General features: G+C 44.6%; 1 protein-coding gene and 1 long non-coding RNA gene across 3 annotated transcripts in view; one reads left to right on the top strand and one right to left on the bottom strand.

Annotated features, from left to right (window-relative positions):
- Nucleotides 1–981: 981 nt before the first annotated feature.
- LOC104679313 lies at nucleotides 982–12,236 on the bottom strand. The gene is made up of 5 exons (XR_750312.1): nucleotides 11,763–12,236; nucleotides 11,202–11,343; nucleotides 10,604–10,719; nucleotides 9,229–9,436; nucleotides 982–1,100 (listed from the first exon to the last, which is right to left on the bottom strand). It is a non-coding gene; the product is annotated as an uncharacterized LOC104679313 (long non-coding RNA).
- The window catches only part of TMEM9B (TMEM9 domain family member B), a 17,614-nt gene continuing 14,601 nt past the window's right edge, over nucleotides 11,799–14,811 (top strand). The window contains exons 1-2 of one of the 2 annotated variants that reach the window (XM_010384839.2): nucleotides 11,799–12,693; nucleotides 14,686–14,777. In XM_010384839.2, coding sequence (XP_010383141.1) covers nucleotides 12,589–12,693; nucleotides 14,686–14,777 — 197 coding nt within the window. In that variant the 5' untranslated portion in view covers nucleotides 11,799–12,588. The remainder of the gene's footprint in view (nucleotides 12,694–14,685; nucleotides 14,778–14,811) is intronic. The other variant, XM_010384840.2, reaches the window with a different exon arrangement.

Here is a 14,811-nt window from a genome sequence, read left to right as displayed (position 1 = left end):
TATCCTGGCTAACACGGTAAAACCCCGTCTCTACTGAAAAAAAAAAAAAAATTAGCCGGGCGTTGTGGTGGGCGCCTGTAGTCCCAGCTACTCGGGAGGCTGAGGCAGTAGAATGGTGTGAACCCAGGAAGTGGAGTTTGCAGTGAGCCGAGATTGCGCCACTGCACTCCAGCCTGGGCGATAGAGCGAGACTCCGTCTCAAAAGAAAAAAAAAGAATATATATTGTTGGCCAGGCACAGTGGCTCACGCCTGTAATCCCAGCACTTTGGGAGGCTGAGGCAGGCGGATCACGAGGTCAGGAGATCAAGACCATCCTGGCTAACACGATGAAACCCCATTTCTACTAAAAAACAAAAAATTAGCTGGGCTTGGTGGCGGGTGCCTGTAGTCCCAGCTACTCGGGAGGCTGAGGCAGGAGAATGGCATGAACCTGGGAGGCAGAGCTTGCAGTGAGCTGAGATTGTGCCACTGCAGCCTGGGCAACAGAGCGAGACTCTGTCTCAAAAAAAAAAAAAAAAAAATATATATATATATATACAACACACACACACACACACCTTCATTTTAAAATATTTATTGCACTTGTATAGTGGGGGAGAACTTGGATTAACAAATTCACATTAAGATGATACTGATGTTTTAGTTGATTATACATTGAATGTAGCAATATTAAGGACTCCGTGTATAGGAGATGTCATTTGTAAGGCAGGGACATGTATGCAATTTGTGACACATTCCAGAAAAGCGCAATGGTAGTATGATTATTGTTTTCAGAGTTGTCATGTGGAAAGTGTTTTTTTTTTTCTGGTACCAGAAGGCAAGCATTTCTAACAGATGGAGGTAGCAGAGAGGTATATCTTGACTCAATTGGAGGAAAGCATTTACTATAAACCAGGGACTATGCTATCTCCTGCAAAGAAGGTAGTATTGTTTAGTTTTACAGAAAAGAAACCTAAGGCTCAGAATAGTATAAAGACACAACTATTGAGCACAATTATTATTTTAACAGTATCTTCATGACATTTAATACTGAGCACATCCCAGCACTTTGGGATTCCAAGGTGGGAGGATCACTTGAAGCCAGGAGTTCGAGACCAGCCTGGGAAACATAATGAGACCCTACCTCTACAAAAAAAATTAAAAACTAGCTGGGCACAATGGTGCGCACCTGTAGTCCCAGCAACTCCAGAGGCTAAGGCAGGGGGAATCCCTTGAGCCCAGGAGTTCAGAGGCTGCAGTGAGCTATGATCACACCACTGTACCCCAGCCTGGGCATAATTTCTCATGCCAACTTTTTGATTCTAGGGCATCTTTATTAAAGTGGCCTTGTGAATCAAATATAGCTTCTTGTTGACTCATGCATTATGAGCTTGTTTGAGGGTTGCAGGCTGCTCTTCTCAAGAAGCAGAGACAAACTAGTCTGTGTGTTATCGCTTAGACTCTTCTGTCAGCTGGTGCTTCAAACTTCTATTATCAGTGCATCCTGAGCTATATATAATACAGTGTTATCCTATTTCATACTCACCTGTCTGGCCAATGACTTACTGGAGGCTGTTTCTCACATGGTGTCAAGTACATGGACATTGTGATAGCTGTTTTCTCAGAGACCTTTTTATTAAAGGGTTGTGGTATGTTCTTTATTTTTCATTTTTTTTCTTTTTTTTGAGATGGGTTCTCGCTTTGCTACCCAGACTGGAGTGCAGTGGTGCAACCTCAGCTCACTGCAACCACCAACTCCTGGGTTGAAGCGATTATCCTGCCTCGGCCTCCCAAGTAGCTGGGACTACATGTGCCCGCCACCACACCTGGCTAATTTTTGTATTTTTTGTAGAGACGGGGTTTCACCACGTTGGCCAGGCTGGTCTCGAACTCCTTACCTCAAGTGATCCTCCTGCCTCGGCCTCCCAGAGTGCTGAGATTACAGGCCTAAGCCACCGCCGGGCCAGTATGTTCTGAAAGACGCCACCAGGTGCCTGACTAGAATGGACAAAAAGCTGGGTCTTTACCTGCTTTTAGATAGTGACTCGTCCAAAGGTTCTGGCAGCCTCATGCTATAGGCCTTATTCTTTCCTTCTAGCACCTTTCTTACATTCTTTTCTGTACCTAAGCTTCTTCCAGCAAATCCCAGCCACCATAATAATCCGAGAGGGGACTTCAATCCTGGTATTGCTTTTACTGGAGTCAGAGTAATCCCCCAATTTGTAATTAATACAGAAAATCTAACTCTCCAGGGAACCCAGATACTCTGATGCTGTTGACATACACAAACACTGCCAGTTCCCTTAAACAAGAGAAGTGGGTTGGGAAGAGGGAGTATGGTTATTCTAGTAGAGGTACTTGTGTTTGCCAAGGGATAGACTGGGGGGCAGAGGAAATGGGGACATAGAATCTCCTGTACTCTAAGCCTGCATAACAGGAATTTAACTCTGCTTTCATCAGTTAGCAAACTAATCAGGAGGTTCTGTTATGAAATGCTGGACTCCTTGAAAACATCAGAGAGCCTTGTGCTTGAGGGTGGGTGCTATGGTGATAAGTGATTTTCATCCTGCTTGTTCTGAAAATGGGTAAGGATAGAGAATCTGAATGATGCTGGAGCTGACCATAATGAGGAGGCAATTACCCAGTCCTGCAGAAACTGAGCTCATAAGAGTTTCTCATAAGAGATCTATATATACCTATATATAGATCTATATATAGATCAGATATATTTTGGAGATGGAGTCTTGCTCTGTCGCCCAAGCTGAAGTGCAGTGGCACGATCTCGGCTCACTGTGACCTTTGCCTCCTGGGTTCAAGTGATGCTCGTGCCTCAGTCTCCTGAGCAGCTGGGACTACAGGCACATGCCACCATGCCTAGCTAATATATATATATATATATATATATATATTTATTTATTATTATTATTTTGTATTTTTAGTAGAGACAGGATTTCACTATGTTGGCCAGGATGGTCTCAAAGTCCTGACCTCAAGTGATCCACCGGCCTCAACTTCCCAAGGTGCTAGGATTATAGGTGTGAGCCTGGCCTGAAACTATATTGAAGTGAACAGGTTTCCTAAATACCAGTTGGAGCACAAGGGTGTATGAAGGGGACCTGTTCTAAGGCCTGAGGAATGGCAGTGAAGAAGAGGATCCAGCTGTGGATGCCCCCAGGAGAGTGGAATTTTAGAAACGATAAGATTCATTATCAGCAGGTAAGGGATGAGAGAAAGGACAGGAATGGAAAAGAATGACAATTAGAAGAAGAAATGCAGTGGAAAACTCAGAATCAGCCTAGGTTGTTTCCACCACTGGGATTCAGATTTGTCTGTGTATATCAGAAGCCTGGTGAGTGGACCCATCAGGAATTTTGAGGGACTAAGCAGCATTCTGGGAAAAGTCAACCAGTCAGACATGTCTGACCCCTTAACTAAACTCTTGTTGACAACTTTTTAAACAGTGGATTGGCCCGGTGCAGTGGCTCATGCCTGTAATCCCAGCACTTTGGGAGGCCAAGGAGGGTGGATCACTTGGGGCCAGGAATTTAAGACCAGCCTGGCCAACATGAAGAAACCGCATCTCTACTTACAAATACAAAAATTAGCTGGTTGTAGTGGTGCATGCCTGTGGTCCCAGCTACTCAGGAGGCTGAGGTGGGAGGATCGCTTGAACCTGGGAGGCAGAGGTTGCAGTGAGCTGAGGTCATGCTACTGTACTCCAGCCTGGGTGACAGAGTAAGACTGTCTCAAAAACAACAAAAAAGAATGGTGGACTGGAAACACAGCTTCCTCGTGAAATGCCACTAAAATGACAGTAAAGGAATGTTAAATGATGTAAGGACAAAGAATATGAGAGAAAAGATGGCAGCATCCAGGCAATGTCAACAAAATCTTTGAATCTGGAAAGCAAAAAACAAGGAACAAACTGAGTAGACCAGGGAAAGCAGAAGTCTGGGGCGGGGGATGGAGGAGTGTTACTAGCAATAAGCAAGCATGTTTGTGCCATAGAACCCCAGAAAGGCTTAGGAATTGGAGGCATCAGTTATCTGGAAAGCAAGAGGGAGTAGGTGGAGGGCTAAAAACAAGATGATTACTTGAAAGATTATAAAGTAAGTTTGTCCTGAGATCCTCACCCCTTATAAACTCATTCATTCATTCATTCATTATCTCCTGGGGAAGATGAACTAGTTGGAGCCACCAAGAACAACTGGGAGCTGAGGGGAGACATCCTACTGAATTTAGGGATTTAAAGCTCAGCATTCTGTTTGTTTTTTTGAGACAGGGTCTCACTCTGTTGCCCAGGCTGGAGTACAGTGGCGTGATCATGGCTCACTGCTGCCTCAACCTCCTGGGCTCAAGTGATTCTCCACCTCAACCTCTTGAGTAGCTGGGACTACAGGCATGCGCCACCAAACCTGGGTAATTTTTGTATTTTGTGTAGAGATGGGATTTCACCATGTTGCCTGGGCTGGTCTTGAACTCCTGGGCTCAAATGATCTGCCCACCTTGGCCTCCCAGAGTGCTGGGATTACAGGTGTGAGCCACTGTGCCCAGCCTAAAGCTCAGCATTCTGAAGAGTAAGAAACCTTTCCCTGGCTTGGATCCCAGCAGTCTGAAACTTGGCTGTTATCTTAGGATACTGCTTTCACTGCAGCCCTCTCAAGGTGATTTTTTTCACCCACAGTCCTCCTATTACTGGTCCTGGAGATGGGGTAGATGATGTTCTTGTTCCTCATTACTGCTTCCAGACATGTCTCCTATCTTCCCTTAAAACTCTCAGCTTTGAGTTGCATACAATCAAATAATATCTCTTCATTGCTATCATCTACAAAATCTACAAACCCTGGGTCATCCCCTCTCATTTCTCAGTAAGTTTAGTTCATTGCTCATTTCATTTCCCGCAGCACTACTCCTGATTTAACTCTGGGCGATTTTTAATCACATACAGGGATAATTGTCTCAACACCCTGACTATAGGTTCTTTGAATAGTTTTCCACTGACCTTGTTCTCTACTATTCTCATCCATTCACTCTCAGTCATACCTTAGATCTCATTATTATCAAAAACTGTAACCCCTCCATGATCTATCTCATTGTCTGACCACCGTCTATCTTCCAGACATCTAGTAACTTAACTCCAACACTCCCTACCACCTTTTCATTGTCCCTAATCTCCAAGTTCCTTCTCTTCCTGTCATAATCAACTTAAATCCCAGGATCAACCATTATAATCATGTAACTTGCATGTACTTTTAACTTAGTTTACCCCTTTTTGTCACACTCACTTTGCAAAATCACAACTTTAAAGCCAGCTCTTTGCCTTTGTACCTACTTCTGTGCAGCAACTATGCTGACTAGTCTTACTTTAAATTCATGTCCATAACCTTCAGGCCTTAATGCTACCTGATAATCATATTTCCCTACTCTATATACCTTCCCATCTTCCTAGATCAGGAGTCAGCCAACTTTTTCTGTAAAGGGCCAGATAAGTATTTTTGGCATAGCAGGTCATAGTCTCTTTTGCAATTATTCAACTTTGCCACTGTAGCATGAAAGTAGCCAGAGGCAATATGTAAATAAATGAAATTTGTGTTGCATTTATTTTTTACATGCCATGATGTAATAGCATCTTAAATTTTTTTCCCAACCGTTTAAAAGTAAAAAAGTATTCTTAGCTTGTGGACTGCACTAAAATTGGATTTGGCCACAGTCTATAGTTTGCTGTGCTGTGTCCTAAATTATTTCACACTTTCTCTTTTCTTCCAACCCTTCCTTCCCCATTTTCACTGTCAGATGATGACCTTGTTTTCCATTTCATTCATCTACCACATCCACCCTCTTACCAGCATCTATATATATATATGTTCAGCTTTCCCTTCCGTTGCTGTGTTACCTAACACAAGACCTAAATACTATATAACTTACTGTTTATCTCCATCCCTGGAATCTAGTCCCAGGAGACAGTTTTGTCTGATGTATATCCAGAACCTGGAACAGTGTTTGTAAGTCCTCAACAAATACCTGAATGAATGAGCACTGTCTATCAGACTAGCAGGCAGGCAAAAGTTTAGAGAATTTTACTCCAGGAAAACTTACCTCCTTTCTGTTTTTTTTTTTTTTTTTTTTTTTTTTTTTGAGATGGAGTCTTGCTCTGTCGCCCAGGCTGGAGTGCAGTGGTGCGATCTCGGCTCACTGCAACCTCCGCCTCCTGAGTTCAAATGATTCTCCTGCCTCAGCCTCCCGAGTAGCTGGGATTACAGGCGTGTGCCACCATGCCCGGCTAATTTTTTGTATTCTTAGCAGAGACAGGATTTCACCGTGTTAGCCAGGATGGTCTCAATCTCCTGACCTCGTGATCTGCCCGCCTCAGCCTCCCAAAGTGCTGGGATTACAGGCATGAGCCACCGTGCCCGGACAGAACTTAACCTCTCTAAGAGAAAAGACCTACCTGTCCTGACAGTTGTAGATCTCCTTGATTATCCTAAGTTGTACTTTTTCAAATTTCTTTGAAGAAACACCCACAATAAAAAAAAACCAAAACAACAAAAAAAAACCTCCCATTTTATGGGACCAAACCAGTACATAATATGTATATATGACATGTGTGTGTAAGAAACCAAAGTTTCATAAAATAATTCCCTTTCTATGTATGATGTATTCTGAGGTGGTGTTTTCCATTCTGTTCTGTCATTTGGGGGAAATAAAACTGATTATATTGATTTCACAAACTACTAATGGGTTTGCGACCAGAAGTTTGAAAAATACTCAGTATGTCCTACTAATTACAAGTCCTGAGTATGTACACAGAATTTCCTTTTTTTTGAGACAGAGTCTTGGTCTGTCGCCCAGGCTGGAGCGCAGTGGCATCATCTCAGCTCACTGCAACCTCAACCTCCTGGGTTCAAGCAATTCTCATGCCTCAGCCTTCCAAGTAGCCGGGATTACAGGTACGTGCCACCATGCCCGGCTAATTTTTGTATTTTTAGTACAGATGGGGTTTCACCATGTTGGCAAGGCTGGTCTTGAACTGGCCTCAAGTGATCTGCCCGCCTCGGCCTCCCAAAGTACTGGAGTTACAGGTGTGAGCCACCTTACTGGCCAGTGTACACAGAACTTTCTATTGGCTTTCTAGTGCCCCACTCTTACATACAAATGGATGGCCAAGGATCTCCAGATATTTAAGAAAAGCTTCCAACACAAAACAGAAACAAAGTCTTAAAAATTCAACACAGACAATTCAAGAAACAAAACATTAGAAATATTCTTAGAGTAATAAGATACCACATCCACCAAATGGAACAGACTGCTATTTAAAAAGGGGAAGGGGGTGGACAAGAAAGTGCTTCCCTGGAGGACATTATGCTAAATGGAATAAGCCTGGCACAGAAAGACAAAGTCACATGATTCCCAATGTAGAATCTAAAACTCATAGAATCAGAGTAGAATGATGGTTACCAGAGAGTAGGGGGAAGGGGTGGTAGGAGTAGGTGGTAGGGGAAACAAGGAGATGTTGGTCAGAGTGCAAAGTTTCAGTTAGATAAAAGGAATACATTTTTTGAGTATTGTATATTTCAAAATTGCTGAAGGTAAATGTCAAGTATTCTCACCACAAAGAAGTATTTGAGGTGATGGATATGTTAATTAGCTTGATTTAATCTTTCCACATTGTATATACATAACATCACTTTGTACCCCATAAATATATCTAATTTGTACTTGTCAATTTACAATAAAACTTTAAATTACAAAAATAAAAAATGTTTTTAATTAAAAGAGAGGTTGACAAGAAAGTGCTCTGGTAAATTTAAAACATAACAAATTTTAAAATTCAGCAGAAAAGCTGGAAGGTGGAAATCTTTCAGAAAAACAAAAAGAAGTGGAAAACAGAAGAAGGGATAAAATTATTTCAGTACAAAAGCTGCGCAGTAGGCTTAGAGAAAAACTAGTCTGCAGTGAAGGAGGATGATGGGCTCCTAGAGAGTTGTCTCCAATTTAAAAAATAAACTGATAGACTACTTGATGTGTTTCAATGTTTTGAGAGGAGAGTTTGGAATAAATTGATTATAGACACTTGAATGCTAGGTACTTAACAAGGCTGCATGGAGAAAGAGACAACAGTTAACATCAATCAAAAGAAAGGAAATATATTATGCTAACTGGATCAATTATGTACCTTTATAATAGTATAATGAATAGTACTCTACCCATATAGGGTGATATAAACAGAAGGATGGAAGATGGAGAAGTACATGTGTGTATTAGCAGTCTTCAAAGTATAAATACATACTGTATTTCCTATAACAAAAAGTAAAATAATGGCCCAAACTGAAAAATTAAGAACTAGTAGTATAAGCGTGCTATTTAGAAATACGGAGATAAATACCAGAAGAGGTAGCTGGAAGAAGAGATTATATCTAGGGAGTAGAAACTGAGAGTGTAGAGGGCTGGGACAGGGTTTGCTGTTTTTCATTATAAACCTAGTGATACTATTTGATTTTTAATGTAATAATAAAACAATATGATTAATGTGGTATTTCATTTATTTGAAAATCTTAGGAGGGACTGTTTTCATTAAGTATTCTCTTTTTTTTGGAGACTAGAGTTTCGCTATTGTTGCCCAGGCTGCAGTGCAATGGTGCAATCTCAGCTCACTGCAACCTCTGCCTCCTGGGGTTCAAGGATTCTTATGCCTCAGCCTCCTGAGTAGCTGGGATTACAGGCGCCCGCCACCAGGCCTGGCTAACTTTTTGTATTTTTAGTAGAGACGGGGTTTCACCATGTTGGCCAGGCTAGTCTCAAACTCCTGACCTCTAGTCTCAAACTCCTGACCTCAAGTGATCTGCCTGTCTCGGCCTCCCAAAGTGCTGGGATTACAGGTATGAGCCACCACATGCCCAGGCTGGAGTGCAATGGTGTGATCTCGACTCACTACAACCTCCGCCTCCTGGGTTCAAGTGATTCTCATGCCTCAGCCTCCTGAATAGCTGGGATTACAGGTTCCCACCACCACGCCCCGCTAATTTTTGTATTTTTAGTAGAGATGGGGTTTCACCTTGTTGGCCAGACTGTTCTTGAACTCTGGACCTCAAGTGATCCACCTGCCTCGGCCTCCCAAAGTGCTGGGATTACAGGCGTGAGCCACTGCACCTGACCTGTTTTCATTAAGTATTCTAAGATACTGGGAAATCAGCAATACTGATTTAGCACCTCTAAAAGGAACTAAAAATTCTCCCCACTTTGGTACTCACCTGCATTGTGGTGTTTTATTTCAGGGACCCCAGTAACTTGTCAGAAGTGGTGGCACCAGTAGCTCTAGAAACATATTCTGTCCCCATACATTGTTGTTACCATGGTGAACACCAGCAAGTGATGCACTTAGGTGGCTTTACAGGCAGCAGTAGGCTTTACAGTAGGCTGAAAAATCCCACTAAACAGGGCTGAGTAGGAGGGAGCATCCTAGCAGGTGCACACAATGAAGAAGAGGGCTCATAAGACATTTCCAGGGTATGCTCAGAAATAACTGGAAGGATGTGTGTGTCTCCAGCCATAACCACTGGAGGCACAATACCAGGAAATCACCAATGCTGTGCATAACTCCATTTGTTCTCCTGGACTGGTGTTGCCTGGGCAAGTGCTGGGTAGATCAGAATGGATGGGGTGAAAGAATTAAGGGGCATCCAGAGAGCTATTTGATCACTGGAGGGGAAAGGGCATGGGGGGATGCGGACAGATGGCAAAACCTGGGTCCAAGATATATTTGTCCCAGATACATAAATTGTCACTTTGCTCCCTCCCCTTCTGACTTCCACACTTACAAAGAAGGTTCCTCTTCCTTTTCTAACCATCCCCCACCAGGGAATTTTTCAGGCCTTACAAAGAAGTGAGAAGACCCAGGCCAGGTGGGAGGGTACACCTGGACCTACGTCACTCTTTTTGAGGAAGGGAGTAGAGAAACCTAGTTATAAGGAAGCAAGGAAAATAGAGGAAGAAGGGTACTAAGGCCAGTGCTGTCTATAAACAGAACAACTCCCGTGTGACCTGAAGGTCTAGGAAGACCGGAGGTCAGATATCTTCACTCCCCTGCCTACTATGGTGCGCCAGATCCCGCCATTTGCACATCTTTGGACATCTCAGCAACCCCTCTCATGGTCAGAAAGAAATCAAATAAGGACTCAAGTAGGTGCCTGATACTTTTCTTTTAGACTAACCAGAGGAGCCTCTCCCATTCCCCTTTTCCCTGGTCCCCACAAACATTGTATTGTTTTAATCTGTCTCCAGGTATAACGATAATAAGACAAAGTCCTTACCCTCAGAGAGCTCACAATATTTTGGTGGAGGTTTGAGTATAAAGGCAAAATGTGAAAACATAATTTTACTATAATGAGGTAAAGTTAAAGAGATTTGTGCAAACATAGAAGGGAGTGCACTTAAGTCAGGGAAGGTTTTCTGGCTTAGAAGACCCCTGACCTAAAGGAAAAGTAAGAGTTATCTAGATATGAGCAGGGCAGAACAACCACTTCTATTGAGTCATCTGAAATTATATTCATTTTTTGGCAGACACATACCTCCCCCAAACATTCGGCTCTAGTTGTGCCAGTTCTTCCCTGTCAGCCCTCTGCTTACCTTGGCCTGAGCCTTCATTGTCTCCAGTCAGGCAACTATCTCATAGTCACACTCCAGTCACAGCAGGTACATTCTGTGTTCTAGAACAGCACTTCCTAACAGCATTATAACATTTTCTAGTAGCCACATTTAAGAGGTCAAAAAACAAGTGAAGTATTTACTAATATATTTTATTTAACCCAATATATCTAAAATATTTAAACCATATTTTTAAATTTTTGAAACATTTTACATTTTAAAAATACTGTCTTTGAAATTAAGTGTGTATTTTATACAGCACATTTCAATTCAGTCTAGCCACATTTCAAATGCTCATGTAGCTAGATAGTGGTTATACCACGGAGCTCTAAAATGCTGCCCAGACTGAGTGTGGTTGGTGTTTCTCCATTAAACAGATGAGGCCCATCAGTCTGAGGCACAACTATGTATTTTCTCTAAGCCTCTATACCCCCAAGGCCTTGAAAACAAATCGAAAGAGAAGACCTATGAGGTTTCAGCTACAGCAGGCACTCCCTTTAGATGCCAAGCCTAGACAACCCTAAACTGATGCCTAATTTGCAGCTGAATCACCTTTCAGCAATCAGATTCAGTGCCCCACCAACACATTCGACCCAGGGAGTCTCCAGTTTGTCCTTCGGCCAGTAAAACACCCACTACAAAGTCTTGATAATTCATCAAAAGTGACAGCACCTTCACAGGGCAGTCTGGTGAGAGGACATCTAGCCCTGCCGCTCTGGTTCCTGTTGGGAACAGTATCAAACACCTTCTTGTGTTAGATTCACATGAATCTAAGAATCACATGGGCGAAAAATATTGAGAGCATTCTGTTAAAACATTTCCACAAATTAGGAAAAGACCATCTTTAAAAATCTGTTTAGAGGTAAAAACAGGGGTATTACATGGAGCATAATTTTAAATCCATTTTCTCATATTGAGCCAAGAACTACAGGCCCAGAGAAGGGAAGTGATTTACCCAAGGTCATTCAACAAATCCCTAGTGGCTGTGATGATCCCTGCATCCTTGCCACTATCTCCCTTGTCTCCACTAACAAAAATATTTCAATGGGAGAATGTGCGATCTCAGGTACTGCTAAAGTACTCGCTGAGAATGACAGCCTTGGGGAGACCAGTCGGCAGCCGTGAACAAGCACTGCCTTACCGGGCCGTGGCACCCCAATTCGCCACCTCTTGGAGTTCTAGGCGGAGGATACTGCTGGGGCAGTTGTGTCGCCAATTCCACATCTCCCAGAGCCTGCCCCGGCCCAGCCCAGGCCCGCCGCTGTGACCCACTTCCTAGCTGCAGGCTGGACCAACGGGAGGCACACCGGGAGCTCCACAGGGAGGCCACGCCCACGAGGGCCACTCACAGACTTAGAAAGCCGACGGGGTGCTGTGGCCAGGAAGCGTATGGGCGGCAGGTTAGTACCTAAGGTGCAGAGACCACCCTCAACCCTTTGCCTGGGAATGGGCACCCCGGAAAAGCATGGCTCGGCCAGTTCCAGCCCCGTTTCCACGCTCAGCACCCGCCCTGCCTTTGCGCACACAGCTCCGGCCCGCACGGGCCGCCGAAGGGCCCTGTGTGACACTTGGAGTTTGCTGGGGTCTTCGTGGGCGGGAGGACTTGCCAGCGCAATGGCGACTCCGTAAGCCCGGCAGCTTCTGCGCCCGGGGAAGATATCCAAGAGCTGCAAATCCCTACTGGGCCCAGGTTGCCACCCCAGAGGCCCCCTTCCCTGGGGCCTGGGGGAGGCCAGGGCGGGCACCACGGTATTCCGGCCTCCCGGCCCTTCGCACTGGGAACCGTTTCCGGGGCGGCTGCTTTTTGCATTTGACCCGGCGCGCCCGGTGACGCCTTCGCGTCCAGACGGAAGTGCGGGCGGAGGATCACCAGCCGGGTCGCGAGCCTGAGCCTGAGCCCGAGCCCGAGCCCGAACCGGGAGCCAGTCGCGGGGGCTCCGGGCTGTGGGACCGCCGGGCCCCCAGCGATGGCGACCCTGTGGGGAGGCCTTCTTCGGCTTGGCTCTTTGCTCAGCCTGTCGTGCCTGGCGCTGTCCGTGCTGCTGCTGGCGCAGCTGTCAGACGCCGCCAAGGTGAGTCCCGCCCAGCCTCGCTCCTGACGGAAGCTCCTCCCCTGCCACCGGCCTTGCGGAAACTGGGTCTGCCAACCTGCTGCTCAGCCCATTCCTGACAGCCATACCCCTAGCCTCACAGCTCCGGCAAACCCCCGTCACCACCAGCCGCGCCCCTCCCGACTGCCCGGCGGCACTCCCGCCCTCAACCCCGACAGCCAGGTAGTCAGCGCCCCACGGCCGTCCCCAGCCCGGACAGCAGCCCCCCACCGCCTTGACATTTCCCTTCCCAGCCCCGTCTGCACGCACCTTACACTTGACAACCTTTTCACCTCCGAGAGCCTTTAACTTTCCACCCTAAACCCTTGACAGTCTACCTGCGCCCTCCGGGCCAGCCTCACAGGCCCCACATGCCCCAACCCAGAAAGATAGGAAGCCCGCATCTGACCGAAGGCTTCCCTGTCAAGGGCTGGCTCAGTTCAGCTCACCCTGAACATTTCCCTTACTGTGGTGGGAACTTGCCCCTCCTGACCTACTTCCCTCCCCATAGGACCTACGGAGCATCTCTCACCTGCTTCATATTCTCACCTAACTCCCTCCACGAGTCCCTTGGTTCCTTTCTTGCTTTCTCTCTTCCTGATAATTTAGTGGGTAAGGGAAGAACCAAACTGCAACAGAGGTGAGGTTGTGGCCTCCCTGGTTCGATTTCTTGACCTTCTAGTTCCCTCATGCCCTTCTCTGGTGCCCCAGCTCTCCAGGCCTGCCCTAGCTCCATGCATACCTGTGCTTCCTCTTTGATGAGCTAGCTCATCATTGGGGGGAAACAGAAGGAATTCACATTAGTATGATGGGAAAATAGAATGACATTGCATTTTTAAAAATAGGAGCTTTAATTTATAATATCTTTAAATGTAGGAGTGGGGAAAGGTTACAGGCAGGCAAATGTTTTAGATTCAGAGATTCTTTTTGAAACCATCTCTACCTCCTACCAGAAGCAGGGACAGCAGCACGTCTCCTGACTTTCAAAACATTGCTGGTACCCTCTGCATATCTTGCCTCATAACTTTTATGTATTGTGATCATGTATTTATTTTTCAGTCTCCTTTACTAGAGTGTGTCCTGATTATGGGCAGAAACCATGTCTTATGCTTATCTGAATCCACCTCATTGAGCACAAGATCTAACACAGAGCAAATGCTCACTAAGTGGTTGCTGAATACGTTTGTGAATTGTCAATAACTTTGCCAGACATATCACTGTATGTAGGAGGAGTGGGCAAGGTCCTCTGGGGACTGATGAGCCACTTTCTTCTCAAATAGATTTCCCTTTGCTGAGGAAGTATCTCTTTTCTCTATCCAGATACTTAGTCACCTGTTCCTCCACCTCTTGAAACTTGTTTTGTTGGTAATTGTTCTCTCTGTCAACCAGGAATTAGAAGCAAAGTTTCCTGGGAAGAGTATACTAAACTGATCTCAGAGTCAGGCTACTTCCTGTGTGTACTTCCTTTCTAGTTGTACCTGGGTGCCTCTAACATTTCATCCCTTCTGTGGGACTCTGGCCCAACCCCTTTTATCCATGTCAGTGCCCTCTACCAAAGGGTGAAAGGATGATAGGCAGAAGAATTGTGACCTTTTTTGTGAATAATTTTTAGTTTCTTTCCCATCCTTTAGTAATGAACATTCTTATTTACAGGCACAACTATCTGTGTCTTTCTAGTGGCAGGTAGATGGTAATAACATTAGCATAATTTGTCATGTGACCCATAAATATGGTTAATAAGTCTTAGATCATGTTTTAAGTATTATTTCAAATAACCACATGTAATATATAATGATTCATCAGTATTACCATAAAGGACTGTGGCTTTTAAAAACTTGTATCTGTCAGAGTTAAAGTTTTAAATGAATGATTTTAGAATACTTGGTAGAGGATGCTTGCAAAATGTGTATGGTACAGTTTTAAAAAATATTGATGAACTGTCAACACACTATACTGTTTCCATTTTGGTTACAGAATTTCGAGGATGTCAGATGTAAATGTATCTGCCCTCCCTATAAAGAAAATTCTGGGCATATTTATAATAAGAACATATCTCAGAAAGATTGGTAAGTATCTGGATTACTGAATTACATGTCACAT

The sequence above is a fragment of the Rhinopithecus roxellana genome, chromosome 15 (assembly GCF_007565055.1).
Source record: "Rhinopithecus roxellana isolate Shanxi Qingling chromosome 15, ASM756505v1, whole genome shotgun sequence".
NCBI lineage: Eukaryota > Metazoa > Chordata > Mammalia > Primates > Cercopithecidae > Rhinopithecus > Rhinopithecus roxellana.
Note: the sequence above shows the minus strand (reverse complement) of the source record. Positions and strands in the feature narration are given on the sequence as shown.